This window comes from Corythoichthys intestinalis, chromosome 2 (assembly GCF_030265065.1).
Source record: "Corythoichthys intestinalis isolate RoL2023-P3 chromosome 2, ASM3026506v1, whole genome shotgun sequence".
Taxonomy (NCBI): Eukaryota; Metazoa; Chordata; class Actinopteri; order Syngnathiformes; family Syngnathidae; genus Corythoichthys; species Corythoichthys intestinalis.
Window position 1 is genome coordinate 52,823,191 of NC_080396.1, and position 20,649 is coordinate 52,843,839.

Sequence of the window (20,649 nt, forward strand, 5' to 3'; positions counted from 1 at the left end):
ACCTTCGGTTCTGCGGGTCCATGTGGTCCAGCAGCGGCTCCTGCGACACTCTGAAGTCGTCAAGGGGTGACTGGTAGCGGGAGTCGAAGGAGCCCTCTCGGCCCCTGTAAGATGCCACGGCCTGGCCCGGCGACTGGGGCACTGGGGAGACGTTGGAGGACGTAGACGAGACAGAGCTGCGGTCCCCGAAACGTTCCCGTCCGGTTTGGGCTGCCGTCGCGATCGACGAGGTGACGGAGAATGGGCACACAATATCGCCGTTTTCATTCTGTGGTGAAAGAGGCTTCAGTATTAAATCCAAGGCCCAAATGGTTACAAACAGCTGATATTATGTGGCACGCTCTAGCAAAAAAAAAAAAAAGTATTATTGTATTTCTACTTTGTGTTTTGGGGTAATAAAACCAGACCAACATGACTACACTCGTCAACTATGTTTTATCAATTGGGAGGGTCTGGCGCTGCTAGGAATGATTTTTTACTGCTGGGACAGATGGAAGTAAAGGCACGTTTTAGATAATTTCTAGGATAAATGGCTGAATCTCCACAAATCAAACCCACGCTCTACTGCCAATTACAAAAAAGAAAACATCTAGAAAGAAACTTTTTGACTGGAGTAAATTATTTGGTAGTTTTGGAGTACCTTAAAACCAGGGTTCCTTCAGGTTTCAACAAGTAGAATGTAAGACTTTCTAAGGCCGTCTAGAATTTTTTGCCATTCCCAGGGCAAAAATTCTAACGCCAACTTCGCAAAAAAAAATATTTAAAATAACTCCAAGAATATTAGAAATGCATTTATTTGCATCAGTAGTTAAAGTTTTGCTTCATCGCTTAGACATGTCTGAAGACACTACTTGTTGAGATTACATTCCTTTCTAAGTCACTTTATCAAGATTAGTAAATTTATTTTCTTAGGACCTCAAAGGGAATCCTGTAAAACAGATTCTGTCGACTTTATTGGTGAAGTTCTGTATTTAGAGTTTTTTGTCTGGTCAAAGCGAGTGTTAGTCTGAAATTCGGATTTGCGACATGGGAGCATGAAAAGAAAAAAACTATAAATGTGGGTAAACATGGGCAATACATTCAGGGACAAAATCGAAAAAGAAAGCCTGCAACGTATATCCAGAATAACAGGCAAAGTAGCGTGCAATAAATACTTACTCTTCCTCTGACAATGTCCATGTGGACCAACAACGAGGCCAACTCCAGGTCCTCGTTGAAGCTGTTCTTCAGAGGGACTGAGCGATAACCTGGTACAAAGAGTAAGACCGAGGACATAAGGTAGCAGTTGACGAAAACGGCCGAGTGGCAGTCCTGCCGCACGTACCCGTCTTCAGGCTGTGAATGGGGAATGTGGCTTGAGCCAGGAAGTTCTGATCGCTGAACATGTCAATTTCGTAGACCACAAAGCGAAGGAAGGCGAAGGCTGAATTGCAAACTACGAACTGGAACGGCTTTCTGGGCCAAGTGGGATTCAGACCGTTGTCAGCTAGAGCAGGACAGAACACGATAGACAGAGCGATGATGCATCCTGCGAACGCTGATACTACATATTGGATTAACATAAAACAACTAAGTTGCAAGATGTTATCAAGAATTTGTACTTGGCATCCATGAGTACTCTGTAAAAAAAAATAAAACATCCATTTGTCATGCTAATTAAAGATTTTAAGTAGACATAACTCAAATTCTTAAGTTACCTTAAGTACGAAACTTGCTATTGTGACTATTCCTAACACATTTTATCAAGTCAATATTGTGAACTTGATTAAATGAGTTCTTGGGCCATGTTTAAATATCTAAACAACTTGAAATGATATGTTTTGTGGCTCAGTTGCAGCTCCACTCTCGATGGCTACAGAAGATCGTTGTGATACCTGGGCAGTCAGCCAGATTGTTTAGTTCAGTTGTCTACACTCCTGTTTACATAAAATATTGTGGAACTTCAAACTTAAATTTACCACAGGTCCATTTTACTTAAAGTGCTAAATTTTAAGTCCCACTGTCATGTCTGAGGGTACTTCAGTGAATTAGACCAAATTTCACTAAGCCACAATCCGCTGTCCTTTTAATAGAAAACTAAACAAAAACATAGCCTAATCTGTCATTTAGTCCTAATTTTACACTCCCACTGTGCCAATACACTGTAAATGATGCAGAGTCAAGAAGATGTTCTTGTAAAGCACATTTTGGCCAGCATACGGCACCCAATTTTCACTGACTTTCTACATTGATGGGATTCCATAAACCAGGAGTCGGGAACCTATGGCTCGTGACCCACATCTGGCTCTTTTGATCGCTGCATCTGGCTAGCAGACACATTTTTATTAAAAAAATAAAAAATATCGTTATGCTCTTTTGCGCACTGTGCGAAACTGCGACCGTCGCCGGTCATATGCTGGTGTTGTGCAGTAATGAGCAGATGTGACTTTTGCTGCGTATGTTAACTTTTTTATTGCTCTGACAGTACTCGCACACTTCGCACTAGATATCATCAAATAGCAACGTAAATGTGCTACGTTAGATCCCCCCCAATTCCCATGCCATTGGCTGCGTGAGCCCAGGGTGATCATGGGACACGTAGTCCATATTCTACAACTGAGTAACATACATTTACAAAAACTATAAATACAAATAACATACACTATGTAGAGTGAAATGGAATATATTTTGAAGACAAAACATTGTTTTTTTAATCATAAGGAAATAAATAAGTAGCCTTACATAAATGAACAAAAATAAGTCCAAAGTGCACATTAACATGGAAGATTAAAATAAACCTCATCAATTCTTTTCGTTCTCTTAAAGATCTGATAAATTTTCCGTTGCATTGCTCCTTCAGTTCAACAAGCTTGTTTTTTTTCCCTCTATTTGTTGTAGGGCTGTCCCAAACGACTAATTTTCTCCCGATTAGTCAGCAGACTATTTTTACGATTAGTCGACTAATCTAATAATTAAAGTTTTTTTTATTTTTTTAAATAATTTAGCAATGAAATTTTTGTTGACGCTTATCAATTCACAAAAAAACATATTGGAACACCTAAATTATTTATTAAAGTACAAATAAACACGTAAATAACAATAATAAATCACAAATAAACAATGAGTTCAAATGCTGATAGAATTAACTAGTGTAGCATCCCGATTGGAAAGATGGTCTCTTAAACTGATGGTTTACAACTTTTATTCCATCCTTGATGTAAACACACAAGAACTATGGTGCACACAAATTAAACAATTAGAAATTAACAAAAACTTTTCACCTTTTTCCTTTTAAACCTTATTTATATATCAATGAATTGGCTATATGAATAGCCTTTACCTTAAAATTATTACCTTATATTGACAATCTCTCCCTTGAGTGCAATCACTGTATATACTGTATATATTTATGACCTTTTAACCTTATGTAATTTTCTATACCATAAAATAAACCATAACATGAAATAAACCTTTCAATTAGCATTAAGAACAATACTAATAGTACTTATATAGGCCCATTGTCAATGAAACATCATTATTTAGTAAGGCGACAGCACCCTCTGGTGTACAAAAAATGAAAAAAAAAAAAAAAAAAAATTACAAACTGGGTGACGGCACTTGAGGTGTTTATTCACGGCCGACGTGCAGCCAAGCTTGGCATTGAAGAGACAGGACAGAAGTGTGTACCCTCCTTTGTTTCTTTAAAATAAGTCAATGTTTTGGACACTCTGGTGCGCTTTTTTTGGCTTTGTGCCGCTTTCCCCGTTTGCATACAGAGCATCCGACATTCTGAACTTTTCACGCATATATTTTTTTAACCCTTCATTAACCGTCGACGGGATGTTGTGGTTGTCGACGGATTTACGTAATCGATGACGTCGACTATGTCGACTAGTCGGGACAGCTCTAATTTGTTGTTCCAAAAAACGGAGGGCTCTGGCTGGAAACCACCCCTCTCAGGCTCCTTTTCCGCTCATCAGTCCCCTGTTTTGCACCCAACTCTCTTGGGGAGTTTGGTTCAAATGCACGTTCAATCAGAGATAACTATCCTTGCTCATCACGTGTCAGTATGTCAGCCAATTGAACGGACAGCAGCATTTTTTTTTTTTTTTTTTTGCTGCCTGCTACGCAACTTGTCAGAGGCACAGAGAGAGACGCTGGGACGAACTACGTCGAAGAAATAAATGAATAAATAAATATCGGTGGAAATGGATGACGCGCAACAAGTTCTATATTAGGCTTGTTGTTAACACTTATGTATGTAAATCTGACGTTATTCTTATTGGAGATGCGTGTGTGGCAGCGTAGCAGTTTTTTTTTTTTTTTTTTTAAACAGTGTTTGACAGCTGCAATCATATTTCCGAGATCAAAGCAGCGTTCCGGGCGGTTCCGCCTAATAAACTCATAGCGGAACTCCGTTCCGGTCCACGTTCACCCCGATCCTAAGTGTCTCAACGCCTGCATGAAGCTTAACCCCACCAAGTATCAACCAGACTACAAAGCCATCAGCACCAGAAGTTGCAATAATGGTAAGAAATACTCATTATTGATTAGCAACAGCATAACAATGTTATTGAAAAAGAATTCCGAGACTTATAGTACTTTGAAAGTGTTGAAATTACGTAAAATGCACACATTACTTGTATTTTTAGTTCTAAACATATTAAATGGCTCTCATGGAATTGCATTAAAAAAAATATGTGGTGTTCATGGCTCTCTCAGCCCAAAAGGTTCCAGACCCCTGCCATAAACCAGAGTAGCACAATGAATCGGCCTCAAGATGTCCCTAATTAGCCAATTGGCTCCTCCGGCCAACCGTATGCGAGTAATGCATACAAGAGTAAGACGACTGACAATAGCAACACATACAATTCATAAAGAACACAGACTACACAATTCGTTCCAATATCAATATTGTTTGTTGCGATCAAAACTTCAGGGCAATCAAAGGACGAAACTACTGGGTTTTTGCAGCAAAAAAAAAAAAAAGACAAGTCCTTTGAGTTACCAATCAATATTTACCTTCAGAGTCTGTTTTTTGCTTGACACTGTCATACTCGGCCCCGCACACTTCAATCTCGATGAGAGGGCAAACGATGCCACGCCCGTGCTTGGGTAGGTGCCTTGCACCCAATACCTTTAACAAGAGAAAGGAGTACATAAGTACATTTTGTTTATGTACAATTGAAACATCTTCACAAGGTCTTTAGCTATTGTTCTTGGGTTGAGTCGCACATTCCAAACCAAAACACGTTCATCTCTGGGACAAAGAGCCTGTCTCCTTACTGAGCGGTGTGAAGGCTGAGCATTCCCATGATGTTTATACTAGTGATGGGTCCAGTGACACTAATGCGCCGGCGCGCACGCCGAGCTCATGGAGCACATCTGCGTCGGTGCGCGTATCACTACAAGAAAATCACGTGACCGATGCATGAACTCATTGAACTGTGACGACACAGTCATGACGCGGCAAACTGGTTCAAAAGGAAGAGCGTCTGTCAACGCGATGGAGCTGCTGAAACAATCCACATCTCACGGTTACTTCCTCGTTGTCTACATACTGTGGAAATGGCCGTAACACAGGGAAAACGCACTTGTTATATTCCATTCAAAATACAATTAATTTTAAGGTAACTCTTAGTTTATTAGTGTGACAGTTACACGCGGGTCCGTCATTTGCGGTGCGTGGAAGTATGCCTTTTGATGCCGTCAAAGCACTTGAATGCATGTAACCTGCTAGGATAGTGGTCAGAGCACTTGGCTTTTGTCCTCGATGCGTCATCCGTGAAGGTACGAGTCCTGGTCTGAACGTGCTGAACGGATCGCGTCGCACGGCGCGGCGCGGCTCTATGAACACTGGATATTTTATTAACGTTAGTTTTTTGGGCAGGTGAAATGTCGCATTTGTACTTTCAACCTGTCATATACAAACAGTAGCCACCTCCTCAATGCTGAAGCATTATTGGGCCAAGCATGAGAATGAAGTTTCTGATAATCCCAAAATAAACACAGATATAGAGCCATTCCTTTACTTTCCCACAGTAGCTTTTTTGGAAATTTATTAGAAATCGGTAATTAAGATATAATTTACAGTATTTATTTTCCACTTCAATTTTTTTTCTGATGGGCTATGGTAGCACTTAGATGACGAAGTGGGGAGGCAAGGAGGCAATGCAACTGTAGATGAAATTGCATAAGTGCAACGATGAATGGCTGAGCCGAACATGGCAAGCAATGCAGATTTTCTTCAATATTGGAGGAGCCAATGGACATCTTATCCAAACCTCTTTCAACTGGCTAAGAAATTCTTGTGCATGCTGGCATCGTTGGTTCCATGCGAGTGTGTGTTGTCCACAGCTGGTGAAATTGCTTTTTAAAATAAATAAATAAATAAAAAGGAACCAACTAAATTTTAAACATTAAAAAAACTATGTTTTTGAATAAAATTTTATCAGAACAAAAAGTCCACAAGCATCCTTATTCACCCCTTCATTATTACTTACATTTTCACATTATAATATATGTTCACATGATTTAAAGATATGGAATAATGCAATATGAATGCAAAGACTTAAATGATATGATTTTACTATGTCGTCAATGGCGTACCGCAAGCAACACGTCACATCCGCTCATTAATATTCATGACATTAGCTACTGTTGCTAAGTAGGGACAAGCCACTTTTTGTCCCTAATAGGAAATGAATGGAAATCGTGTACGAAGGAGATGTTTACAGAGCTAATCCTACCAATTCGCTCCGAAAATGATGTGCCTGGTGCCAAATATGTGGAAGAACATAAAAATGTTCAGTTAAAGAGATGGCTTTAGTGTCGAAGGCTGAAAAAGACGAAAAAAACGAGCCGACCTAAGCATAGCTTTAGCTTTTTTTATCGACGCGACTGACAATGACATTCTCCTGTTTCAACAAGCTATCATTTACCATCAGCCCTGTCTTTCTTATATATCCTCTGGTTGTCCTACGTCTCTTACCGTTCTTGAGGGTAATTTAGTTAGCTTTGTGTAGCGATCACAAATGCTACTCAGTGACAGCCAACGAACACTTTTAATTTTTTCATTGATAACACATCTTAATCCTATAATTTATTTACACTTCCCCCTTACTAAAGTTGTTTTTTATATGTATAACAGAAACGGTAACAGTGGCAGTCAGATACCATTGTAATTCTTTTCAGGTCATTCACTGTCAGACAGAAGCAGTACAGCACAAGGTTACGCTAAAAGAATAAGTTAAAAATATAAAAATGGCTTACCTCTTTTGTCCTCTGAAAGACCATGCCAACCCAACATAATGTTTACTGCATATGAAATGTGAATGGATTCACCGAGCTGGTGTTAAAGTCCGCGCAAGTTGATTCGGTCTTCACATTTTTTCCTCCCGAGTTTTTGGTTTCCGGAAACGTAAGAAGAAACATCCTTCATGTGTCGTAATGTCTAGAGTCGTTTCTAAAAGTTCCAAAAAAGCAATGCGTGATCGGCATGTTCATTTTTGAAAGATTACCGGCGAAAAGTAGCACAAATTACGTTACGTCTATGCGAGGGCGGGTCTATAATGTCCCACTTCGGCTTTACTTCCGCTTTACGATGTGACGTCACGGTCTAAAAATAGCCTGCGTGCGGTACGCCATTCAATGTCAGTCCTTCAAGTGGGTTGCCTGTAGGGATTTTTTATGTCCAGCAGGTGTCAGTATTCAATGACACAGTATCCACACTGTGTCAACACAGCGTGCCACTGTGTTGACACGCTTCATGAGGTCTCACGGACCCATCACTAGTTTATACTTACGTATAATTGTTTGAACAGATGAACGTGGCACCTTAAAGGATCTGGAAAATGCACCCAAGGATGAGCCAGACTTGGAAGCTCCTCAATTCTTTGGTTACCTGCCCGATGTATTTTATTTTCCTATGATTTCACACAAGGAAGCCGAGTGTTTGAGGTGAGGCCTTAAATACATGCCCAGGTGTGCCTTCAATTAACCCACATGGTTTCAGTCAAGCTATAAGGACTTCCCTGTGTTTTTTAGAGACAAAGTACTTTTAGTGATGGTAAGATGAAGCCTCGTAAGGCATTGAACCACTTGAGCCAATTGGTTCGAGAAAGGGTTAATTTCTTGAAGCTTCATGTGAGCACGGTACCACCTACTGGTTAAGTGTATGATCACAGTCAGTTGTCTCTCAACCCAATGAGCGATTCGTTGATTTTTGTGTGTGTGTCTGTCAGGAAGGAATTAATTTACAAAATATTGTTTGACCAAATCCTCTATCCACATTGATTATCACATATGTATGTACTGTGATCCCTCACTTATTGCTGTTAATAGGGACTGGAATCAATCACGTAATAAAGTGAAAAACCGCGAAATAGGGTCACCCCCCAGATATTAACATACATTTGTTTGTGGGTGGGTATTGGTGTGTGTGTGTGTGTATAAATATCAGTAAGTGTAAATATATTCCTATAGATGCATGTTATCATTATAATATGAAATAATAGTTTGAAATGTTAATAAAATATTAATATATAAATAACAATGTGTAAATAATACATACCGTAAATCAATTCGCTCTCTCATATGATACATCTGTAAGGGTGTGTGTGTAAGTGTACATAAATATGTAGATGGAAATCAAGTCTAAATAAATGTTTTCAGAAATATTCTATCACAAGATACTTAACGAGATTTAAAAATCTGCATGCGGTGCACTGACTGTGCAAAAGTTGAGCAGAGAAGTAGCGAGGGATTACTGTAATACTGTGTGCATGTGAAAATGATTCCCCAATCATAATATTCCCTATGATCATATGACGACTTGTGTTGTTTTTTTTCCAGAATTGGGCGTCCGCGTAATCAGGCAGAGGACAGTAAAAGTGCTTGTGTAACTTGAACATTCCTTCTCACTCCTAAACACTTCACTCTCCAAACTATCTCTAAACTTTCACCTGATGGCAACTCTCCTTCAAACACCCACATGAATACAGCCAGAGGTGTTTTTATACTGTAGCAAGCCGTCGAACCCTTCGGCAAAATCTAAAGCCCTCCGTGGAGCAAGCATGTGGTACAGCTGGGCAGCGAGGCTTTGGTGGTCATCGTTTTCAGAAACTTCCGTAAATGAAGCGAGCCTCGGTACGCAATTCATGGAAACGTACTTTATTACTTGACACACGCTTCGTTAACAAAATGAAATCATTTTCTGTAATCCTGACTGACCTAAAACAGAAGAGATTTAGTCTGACTCCAGGCAGTTAGATGAAAAATGAAATGTTTTTGCGCAGTCTATGTAACCTTATGGCTTCAACTGTAGCATTTCTTATACAAAGTACATAAGTTGGTTAAAATACGGAAGGAATTGTGATAGTGGCATAAGGAACTGGAATCAGTTGTGTTTAGGACTGCAGCTATCGATTATTTTAGTAGTCCATTACAGTAATCAATGAACTAATTAGAGTAATCGGATAAGGAACGTGAAAAATTAAAATACTATATAATAAATAATAAAATAAATAAATAAATAAAAGTTCTATGTAAAACAAAAGAACAATAGCTAACTTACATAGCAAAAGTCTGCTAGCTTAAATGCTTTTTACAATTCTCTTAACAAATGGTTCAGACACATATTCCCACAAAAAAACAACAACAAAAAACGGCTAAATATACCAATAAACTAAATTACAAATGCATTAAAAAAACATTACCTCAAACAAAAACTTGGCTTATGTTAGTCTTAACATGGAGGAGCTGAATTAAGCAATGTGAGATGAGGCAGACTAGAGAGCAGTGTATCCACCCAAATCAATAAAACTAAACGAAAACACTTAAAAAAAAAATTTACAACGCCACTTTAATTAAACGAATACTCGAAGCAGCAACATTTAATTCAAATCTTTTTTTCTAATCGAATACTCGAGTTAATTGATTAATCATTGCAACACTAGTTGTGTTAGCAGATTACCGCACGTTTAGTTCAGTGTGAGTGTTTGTGTTTTGCTTATTGTGCGTATTTTAACATTAAATACGTTAAAACAGTGGGAAGGTTGTTGATAGGTTTCCTTAGTTTCAGTATTTTCACCGGTAACGTGCCAAATTTTCTGTGTGGTCGTCAGTGTAATTCCGATTCGTCTTATCACAGTGGCAGTGAATGAGTTTAGTACAGTGGTACCTCTACATAAGAAATTAATTCGTTCCAGGACCTTGTTTGTAAATTGAAATGGTCGTATGTCAAGCAGGATTTTCCCATAAGAATACATTATAATCCCATTAATTCGTTCCACAGCCCGAAAACCTACAATAAATCCTTAATAAATACTGCTGGTACTATTGCAAATAGCAATTACACAGAGCAAAACAAATAAAATATGATAAAAATGGAAAAAATAATAGCAATAATACCTGTAATAATGTAATGTAATGTGGCGGATGTATTTTGCGTGGTGTAAATGAACGCATCGCGTGGGTTTACTTGACAGACTGAGAGAGGACTTTTTACTTTCACTTTTCATGTTCTGTGGTAGGTGTCAGCTGCGGCGGAGAGTAGGCATGTTGAATTGCACAAGTTCTGAAATAAATGACTAAAAACCTGACGAAGTTGGCAATTTGTTTGGCGATGTTACAATAATAATAATTGTCACCTTAACTTATAAAGACTGGTGAACGGAGGAGGACCGCTGAGATCGTAGACATTCTACAGCCGTATTGTCGAGCCAGTTCACGGACGCGCACAACATGCATATATTTCTCCATCATTTCCATCTTCATTTCAATGGTAAGCCTCACCTTTTTCCTTTTTTCACCAGCTGCACTAACATTGTTGGAACCTATGTTGATTTCTCTCACAAGAAAATCTGCCGTGCGTCCATCTTGCAGGAAAACAACAGAACACTCCGCTCTCAGAATGCAGGTCTACTGGTAGTTCCCAGGGTTTCTAAAAGTACTGTCGGAGCTAGAGCCTTTAGCCACCAAGTCCGTTTTATGGAATCAGCTTCCAGCTAATATTAAAGAAGCCGAGACAGTCTGTACATTTAAGATTAGACTAAAAACATTCCTATTCGATAAAGCTTATGGTCAGGCTAGTTGAAGTCGGACTAGACTCACAGTTCAGTCTAAGATGCACTAGAAGCTATAATGCTGGGGGAAGTACAGCCACTGAGTTCTGTCTCCTTTTTCTCACTCTACCTACCACTTGTCTTACTTTATTTCTATTTTCCAATGTTAATATCTAGTTGACTAGTCTCTTCATCACTAGTCACCTGGTGTCCCCTATCCCCCCTCCCTTCTGGTGAGGAGCTATTTTTCAGCTGCAGCCTCCTGACTATCTGGACCCCTGGCTGGATGGACGTCCTCGTCGCCACCCCCGTCTGATGTGGCTAGATGGACCGCTTCTTGCTCCTTTACTGTATTGCATCTTTACAAACTGTAACTCAGTCTGCTAATTCCCATTGGCAGTCGTGGTCCATCCTGTCTATCCGTCCTGGGAGTGGATCTCTCCTGACTGTGGTACTCCCAATGGTTTTTCATTTCTCCCAGAGAGTTTTGGAGTTTTTCCTTGCCGACATGGAGGGTCGAAGGATGGGGGATGCCCAGGACTTGACCTTCATTTATTTCATCTCTATTTATGTCATCTGCTGTTTCTGACTGTGTATCACATTACCTCTGCAAAGCCCTTTGAGACAACCTTGTTGTGATTTAGGGCAATACAAATAAAATTGAATTGAAATGAATTGAATTGAAAACAAAGAAACTGCAACGCTATCATAAATCTTCGTATTTAGAGCATGTCGTCGGATGTAGAAACAAATGGCGAGTCAAATTTTACGTCAGATGTCGAAAAGATCGCGTGTTAAAGCGATCGTGTGTCGAGGTACCACTGTATTTGCGTTTGGTGGAAAAAGCAGGAACAGGATACAGTTTATCAAAATACATGGCCGGCTCAAATGTGACCGCTAAATTTTTCAAAGACTTGCCTCGATCTGAAGAGTGACTTCCTCGAGACCCCGCAGTGTGTGTCTGTCAAAGGGATCGAAGTTGTCGTCCCTCATGATGGGGGGCTGGAGGACATACCCGCTCCTTCCGTTCAGCATGAACAAGGCCTGGTTCATCTGCATGGGCTTATCTGGCAGGAGAAGGCACAAGTGTAAAACCCGCGTTGATTTGGATTTCAGCAACTTCATGAAAAATAGGGCATACATACCTGCTGTCTGGAAGTTTAGTGCTACAAGCTGCGAGCCACAGAGCCACATGGGCAGAGGGTCGTAGTTTGAGGAGTCCAGTCTCTGGCCTCGTGGGTAGATCCTGGATAGCTGCAGTCTATTGTACTGCAGGAACTTCTTCCCTTTGATCTTATTGACGTACTTCTCCGCCTTGGTCTCGGGAAAGGAAGACATGTCTCGGAAACAGGCGCGCTCTGTGCCGATCTCTACAGGATGCAGAGAAACAAGAACAGGGCTGACTCACCTGGAATGCTGTAGGTAAAGTTTAGGTTCCGAACCCTGTTGTGAGAAGCACAAAACTGCCAGCAATTGACCGAACGGTTTTGGATACATAGAGAGGCACTGCACTTCCAATTGTTGAGAAAAAAAGGGTTAACACATTCAATTTGGAAAAGATGCACAAATTATGTGCATGTAGGTCACCTCTGCAAATCGTAAAAATACCATTTGTCAAGCAATAAGCAAACAACTTGAGATTCTTTACTCTTTCTCTGCAGTTAACAATGATACCTCTCCAATCATGAAGCTCTTTTCATCCGTCTGTGAATACAAATTAGTTTTGACACTTGTAAATGTCCAATCTATTTGAACTGGAAGGGCTGACAATGAATGAACATTGCGAAGATTTCTCACTAAACCTAGGCTTAACTTAACTCTTCCCTTCTGTCTTGACAGAAATTACTGTTTCCCTAAAAGCCATGGCTTTGGTGCCATCCTCCTCTAAATACAACCAATGAACACAGAGGTCCGTGAGCAAGTGAGTCCTCCAGCAAATCGTGGAAGATATTTTCCAAAGAATAGAAAAACATGAGAAGGTAAAATTGGTGAAAAAAAAAAAAAAAAGAGTAAAAGTTGCGTTGACTTACTGTCTTCATCAAAGGGCACAGGTCTACAGTAGACAACCAAGTCAGATAACTCCAGTGCAATCTTCTTCCTTCTCTCCATCATCTTTCCCTCCTCCAGCTGTGCAGAGACACATTTAGGATAAACACACCAGCAAATCAAAACAACTAAACATCTATAGCTAAGGGTATGTGTCATTATAAAACAGCAAAATATCCATATATTCATGGACATGATGGTGCGCTGCTTAAAGAGCAGCCTATCAGCGTGAGTGTATGCCCACGGTCCTGTAACACAAACCTTGGCCTCTGAAGTCATCGCGACGTCACGGATCTTGAGCACCCACTCCTTTAACTCCTCCTGGCTGCTGGCAGCAACTTCCAGTACCGGGCCCGTCCGCATGGCCGTGGTCGGCACCAGAGAGAAAACATGTGGCCTGCTTCCTTTACCCTCAGGTCGCACAACTGAATAGGATACAAACAGATGTAGAAGTCATGGCTAAAAAAATTCTAGTTTTCTCTATTTATATACCTGTGTCTTTATAAGCACACATACACCGCAAAGCAAGATGTCAAATTTCACACTACTGTAGTTATTCATTTGTGTCTTTTAATACAGAAATGTATTGCTCTCACAACTGGAAAAAAAAAATTGTGCGTTACATTAAGAAGCGGAAAAAAGGTGTTAATTTTCATATTTTAATTTAATAAGTGATCAATGTTAAAAAAAAAGAAAAAAAAAAAGCACATTCCGCGGCACTAATATTTTAACAAACATTAAAGAAAGTGTTTCTTGCAAACAATTCTAACATGGTTCTTAATGGCGAAGCCAAGATTTTTCCATTTTAAAAGTCGATTGTCAGCCCGTAAAAGTTGTTGTTCTCTGTTTTTACAACGGATATCCCGCTGTCGGCCAATCAGCTCAGTTATCAAATTGTACAAACAGTTTGAGTTAACGATGTCGTCTCCCACTAGAGCCAAAAAAAAAAAAAAAAATCAGAAATAAGACAAGGATATGCATAGGAGAAGTCTTGGTTAAATGAAGACAACAGGAAATGAATTACAAAATTGACGACAGAAGCCAAAGTTGCTCGATTTGCTCTGACAGTGACCTGAACTGGAATGGAATGAGAAGTGCAGAAATTAAAACATATCACTTTAAAAATGTGAAACTTACAACAGCGAGTTCAGCTTGATAAAAACTTGATATTGAACTTTCTTCTGTGGTTTAACAGAAATATGCTCGCTTGCTTTTCACTAGAGCCACTTGATCTATCTTGTTTTTAAATACTAACTTTCTTCTCAAATTTAAGTGTTTGGGACTATCTGATTTAATGCACCAAATGTCGAGACGAATACCTCCGCTAGAGGGAGGCAACATCTCAATTAAGACTAGTAGAGACGCTTTAAGAGCCTAACTTTCATTGCAAAAAGCAGCGCTCTGCCTCCCTGGAAGGCCAATATTGCTACTTAGCAAAGAACAAAGGGCTGTAGCAAAAAAAATAAAAAATAAATAAAAATAACGGCATTGCCTATTATAACTAAGCCCGACAAAATCAAAGGCAGAACAAAAACCAGGACGTTTTAGAGTGAAATCATGGAAGGTTGTTCTCTGGCAAGGTTATTGCCAGCACCGAAGCAAATAACAGAACAGGAAATGGAGCAGTAATGGTGAGGTTTGACACTCACCAATCTGGCAGGAGGAGACGTCCACACTTCCTCTCAGCAGATCTCCCAGAGGACTGTTTTCTGTCATCTCCTATTGGACATGGAAAAGTAGCATAAAGTGAATCAAGTGAAGCTCAGGAAGAAGAGTGTAATGTAGATTTGATCCTCACGCTTCTGTCTGGCTCTGCAGCTGATGGACTGATCTCCTCAACATAGTTTGCGGGAAACCACAGCTGCTTCTTCCCTCCACAGTCTCCCTTCCACCTGCCAGAAGTGAACATTAGGAGAATAGCTTTATAATCAACAGTACATAGACACTTGACTAAAATAACGCTGCCAATCTCCAACCCCCCACAATATTTTTACCTCCCAAAAATGAGAGATGCTTTCACATTGGATGTCAAACTCACCATCCTCCTTCCTGTTTGTCTACATTAGAGATGGTGGCATTTTTAGTGAAGGAGAGCTCATCATCTCTTTGGGCTTTGTACTCATACATTGCTCTTACTGTGCACTGAAAAGGGGAAATGGAATGTCAAATGATATCCCAAGTTCATAAGCATAGATTATTAAGGAACAAGAATATTAAAAATAAAACCCAAATATAATTCATCACGTTCCATTAATTTTTCCACATATACAGTGGGGAAAATAAGTAGTTGAACACCCTGCGAAGTTCTCCCACTTAGAAATGATGGGCGGGTTTGAAATTTCCATGGTAGGTGCTTGTCCACTGTGAGAGACAATCTAAAATAAACAATTCAGAAATCACAGTTTATGATTTTTTAAACCATTTTATTTGTATTATACTGCTGCAAATAAGTATCTGAACACCTGTCCATTGGCTAGAATTGTAAGCCTCAAAGACCTATTTGTCACCTTTACAAAATCCACCTCCATTCCTATATAAGTGAAGTGGAGGTGGACTTTTTGACCTGTTTGGGGCGGTTAGCTGCATATAAAAACCTGACCACCCCAAAGAGCTATCCAAGGGCACCAGAGACCGAATTGGAGACCTCTACAAGGCTGGAAAGAGTTACAGGGCAATTGCCAAGAAGCTTGATAAAATAAGATCCACTGTTGGAGAAATTATTAGAAAATGGAAGAAGCTAAACATGACTGTCAATCTCTCTCGGACTAGGGCTTCATGCAAGATTTACCACGTAGGGTCTCAGTGATCCTAAGAATGGTGAGGAATCAGCCAATAACTATGCAGGAGGAGCTGGTAAATGACCTGTAAGGTAGCTGGGACCCCATTTCCAAGGTTACTGTTGGTAATACACTAAGTCGTCATGGTTTAAAACCATGCATGGCACGGAAGTTTCCCCTGCCTAAACCAGCATATGTCCAGGCCTGTTTTAAGTTTGCCAATGACCATTTGAATGATCCAGAGGGATCATGGGAGAAAGTCATGTGGTCACATGAGATCAAGATGGAACTTTTTGTCTTAATTCCACTCATAGTGTTTGGAGGAAGAAGAATGATGAGTACCTTCCCAAGAATACCATCCCTACTGTGAAGCATGGGGGTGGTGGTTTTCTGCACATGGGACTATACAACTGCACTGTATCAAAGAGAGGATGGAGAGGGCCATGTATTGTGAGATTTTGGAGAATAAACTTCCCTCAGTTAGAGAATTGAAAATGGGTCTTGACTGGGTCTTCGCACATGACAAATGCCTGAAGCAGACAGCTAGAATAATCAAGGAGTGGCATCGTAAAAAGCATATCAAGGTTCTGGAGGGGCCTAGCCAGTCTCCAGAACCTAAACCCAATAGAAAATTTTGGGAGGAAGCTCAAACTCAGTGTTTCTCAATGACAGTCCAGAAACCTGATTGATCTAGAGAAGATCTGTGTGAAGCAGTGGCGCAAAATCCCTGCTGCAGTCTGTGCAAACTTGGTGAAAAGTTACAGGAAACAATTGAACTCTGTAATTAAAAACAAAGGCTGCTGAACCAAATATTGACATTAATTTTTCTTATACTTATTTGCAGCCGTATTATACTAATAAAATGTTAACAAAATTCATACTGTGATTTCTGCATTTTTTTAGATGTCTCTCACAGTGGACAAGCACCAACCATGAAAATTTCAAACCCACCCATCATTTCTAAGTGGGAGAACTTGCAAGGTGTGCCGAAAATCGCAGGGTGGTCAAATACTTGTTTTCCTCACTTTATCTTTTCGAAGGCAGTCCTCAGTCCCTTTGACGGGCTTACCTGGAACGTCATACGAGCAGAAAAACATGCCAACCAGGTTGTCTGCCCTTTTAACGTAATTCAGTCATTCAATAGTGTTCTAAGACTGTGAGCATTAGACAGCTGATAGTGAGCCCTAAAATAATTTCACTTTTTTATCTGTGGGCCGTAAGGGCTGTGAAAAGGGCAAATTCTCATTTTAGTATTGCTATTTATTTATTTATCCATTTAAAGCTGTTTAACCTTAGATGGTTTTCATGTAGTTACTGAACATATATATACCAAAAGTAGACAAAACATATTTGAATGGGCTACGAGCAACTTTATATAGGAAAAAATGGCCCCCAAAGTAGAAAATGATGAAGAAACACCAGTGACACCTCTTGAGTCTTGAGAGAATGAATAGAATTGTTGTCACGAGTGGATGAGGAAATGTTATAGTACCTAACTGAGCTTGTCATTTTCACTAGCCAAAGGGCATTGAAAATTGAAAAATAACAAACTGGACGAAATTTTTGCTGAACACACGAGTGCGGGGAACACCTTAAAGATAAAGCCTACGCCTTGCTTGTGTATTTATGCCTACTCAACGAAAAAAAGGGGGAAAAAGCCTGATTGGGATCATCTTTAAGGAGGTTTTGGAAGAGTTACCTTAAAGGTAGGCATCTGATTGGCTTCCACATAAAATCCAGGATTTCTGCCCTCATACAATGACCCATAGTCGGGCTCCTGTTAGGAAAAAAACAATCTCTTATCTAAACTGTCTTGGTGCATTCAACATTATGGAGCCACAAATAAATTGAATTTATTTTTAATCATTAGTCTAGCCCGGGGTGGTGGTAAACCGTTCCTCAAGGGCCGTAGTGGATCCTGGTCTTTGTTCCAACTAATCCAGCACAGACAGTTTAACCAGTGAGGTTTCTGCTGAAACAAGAAGCACCTTACTATGATCAACTGATTGCACTTGCAAGTCATCAGATTGGTGAAAAGTTTTCCTCTTGATGGGTTGGAACAGAAACCCGCACCCACTGTGGCCCTTTGTGGAATACTTTGCCCACCCCTGGTCTAAGGTCAGATCAGTCTTATACTCACAGCAGTGCCGATTTTTTCCAGTGTGTCCTCATTAATGGGATATCGCAGCTTCATTTTGCGATACAGAGGATGCCTCTCATAGTAGCTGATAAGATCTACAAGGCTGTCAAACTCTGAAGTGCCCAGCACCACAGTTTGACCTTCCTGTTGTACTCGACAGTGCTTAATTTTTCCCTCAGCCCTGCATTGCAACCACAGAAACACAATAAATGAAACAGTGTCAAATGATAAATAACATATCCTATCAAGTGATAAAATGTCTGCAAAAGTTAGAATTACTGTTACTACTTGCCTGAAGGAAATGGCAAATGAGTTGGATTCAGCCCTTTTCCTGACAAGGAAAGCGCCATCTCTGGGAACTCTCATTAGCATGTTCTCAGCATGACTCCTGGACAGGTTCGCATGGTACCACCTAGGACAAACCCCCCCCCACAAAATAGACCAGATGAGAACAGGTATGTCTTTTTTGTCTTCTGAGTACTGTGTCATCAGCACTATAAGGCGCAACGCATTATAAGGTGCATAAAATAGACGCCGCAGTAGAGGCTAGGGTTACGTTATGCATCCATTAGATGGCTCTGCGCTCAGAGTTGCTGTGAGACTAGGGCTGGGCGATATGGCCTTAAGTACGTATCACGATAAATTGAGCAGATTTACCTCGATAACGATAAATGACGATAAATTCGCCCAAGCAAACTGTTATATAATTTGAAAATTTGAATCAATGCATGGAATACAAATTAACAGTTTCTCGTTAAATTTATTTACCAGCTTTCAATTTAACAATTGCACATGCAGTCTAAACATTAAGTATTTAAAAAAAATCTTGTAAACAATAAGAATTCTTGTGTGAACATTTATAACAGCTTGTATGACTTGAAAAATATCACTTGAATTTCATTAAATTCATTCCGCATTGTTATACACTAGATAGTGGCATACGTTTAGATATTTAGAATAGATACAAATACGACACATCCACCCGCCCCCCAGAAATTATACTTAATTAAAAAATAAAATGTTTCACAAACCTTTCCTTTCTTTTATTCGGCTCAATTATTTACATCTTATGATTTTAGAAATCCTTACAGTATGCAATAAATAATATTCCTGTTCCCAAGCACTGTGCTTACTGTACTGTAATTTTTACATAAAATAAACAATACATAGTTACTCCCCGTCATCTAGGACGAGCCACTTAAAAGACTAGCACTGTCGTGTATTACAAATACTGCTTTGAACACATCTTCACAGACAAAAGCAATGACACAGGCTTAAAGAGGTCAACTTTGTGTAAATCACACTTAATGACGACACGATCTCCTGGTTGAAATAGACGACATCCACTTAATTCTATTGAAGATATGTAATGCTGAGGCAATTTGTCAACTTTACTTTTAAAAAGAAACGTGCACTGTTTATCCAGTAGATGGGGCTCTTGCAGTGTGTCAAACAGTGATTCAATTTAGGGCAATTGTCTTAAAAGTGGTTCATTGTTTCAGAAAGCCTCGGTTTTTCCATCCCTATCTGGAACCCGTCAAGAGTTTACTTAATGCCGGGTGAAAGTTTGGCGAAGCTAACTTAAGCCCGACTTCATCCCGTTTACTTGTAGCGTAAGCCGCTAGCGTTAGCAGCTAGCGTTAGCCTACCGGGCTTCTGTTTGATTGGCTTCCTGAAAACCATGTGACTCCAAACGTAAGCACACTGTCTGCTTTCTTAAAGGGAAATGAACATAGTCGAACAACATAGAGTCAAAGCGGGATGAAAAGACTATATTTTCTTCTTTTATTAAATTACCGAATTTACCGACATGGTCAAAATTACGTCGGTCATCGTGAAGAATTTCGGTAACGGTAAATTTTCGGTTTACCGCCCTGCTCTATGTAAGACCTGTTGCTGCTCAATATCGATTCATATATAAGGAACACCAGATTATAAGACGCACCTTATAAGGATTATAAGGTGCGTCTTATAGTGCGGAAAATACGGTAATATATTTATTGCGGGGCCAAAAGTGAATAGGTGTGTTCAAAACACAAGGTGGTCAGGTTCCGGCATAAAAAGTTGCCAATTTGAACTCTAATTTGTAATCAAATTACAGACTTCATAGATGACAAACTTCAACCAGATCACACAATCACTAAAATTTGCCACAATTTCTGCTCTTTTGTTTATGTCCTAAATTGCAGGCTCTCTGAAGTTGCATGTGAAAGAACCACTAAATTAAAAATACTAGTGGAAATCATAACATTTAAAACGGTTAATACATATGAATTTAAAACATTTTTAAATGTAGTACAATATATACCGTAATTTATTGAATATACACTTTCATATGTAGTACAGCTGTGCTACAAAATAACCCTCCAAAAATGTACAACAATAATATTCCCCCAATTCCTTATTAACCACGCTAAATAAAAATCTAAGCATGGTGTTAAGCGCATAGTCACTTTTTTGTATTTTATTAGGTTTCCTAAAGAAATACCTTTTAATCAGAATCACCATTTCAGGTCAACTGCTGCGCTTTCCGAGCCTATAAAATAATTTTCATCTCAATCAACATTTCTCGGGTGAGGAACCATCTAAAATATCAATAAAATTCCAAAATTTGGAGTGATTGTATTCAATATTTCCAGAGGTT

General features: G+C 39.6%; 1 protein-coding gene across 1 annotated transcript in view; it reads right to left on the reverse strand.

The window, feature by feature from the left end:
• plcg1 (phospholipase C, gamma 1) overlaps positions 1-20,649 on the reverse strand; it is a 47,121-nt gene that overhangs the window by 1,855 nt on the left and 24,617 nt on the right. Inside the window, exons 19-32 of the mRNA XM_057821799.1 lie at positions 18,298-18,417; positions 18,006-18,186; positions 17,565-17,642; positions 15,127-15,230; positions 14,887-14,980; positions 14,738-14,807; positions 13,350-13,513; positions 13,073-13,169; positions 12,188-12,412; positions 11,961-12,109; positions 5,002-5,116; positions 1,325-1,486; positions 1,159-1,247; positions 3-268 (exon numbers count right to left, since the gene is read on the reverse strand). Coding sequence (XP_057677782.1) covers positions 3-268; positions 1,159-1,247; positions 1,325-1,486; positions 5,002-5,116; positions 11,961-12,109; positions 12,188-12,412; positions 13,073-13,169; positions 13,350-13,513; positions 14,738-14,807; positions 14,887-14,980; positions 15,127-15,230; positions 17,565-17,642; positions 18,006-18,186; positions 18,298-18,417 — 1,914 coding nt within the window. The remainder of the gene's footprint in view (positions 1-2; positions 269-1,158; positions 1,248-1,324; positions 1,487-5,001; positions 5,117-11,960; positions 12,110-12,187; positions 12,413-13,072; positions 13,170-13,349; positions 13,514-14,737; positions 14,808-14,886; positions 14,981-15,126; positions 15,231-17,564; positions 17,643-18,005; positions 18,187-18,297; positions 18,418-20,649) is intronic.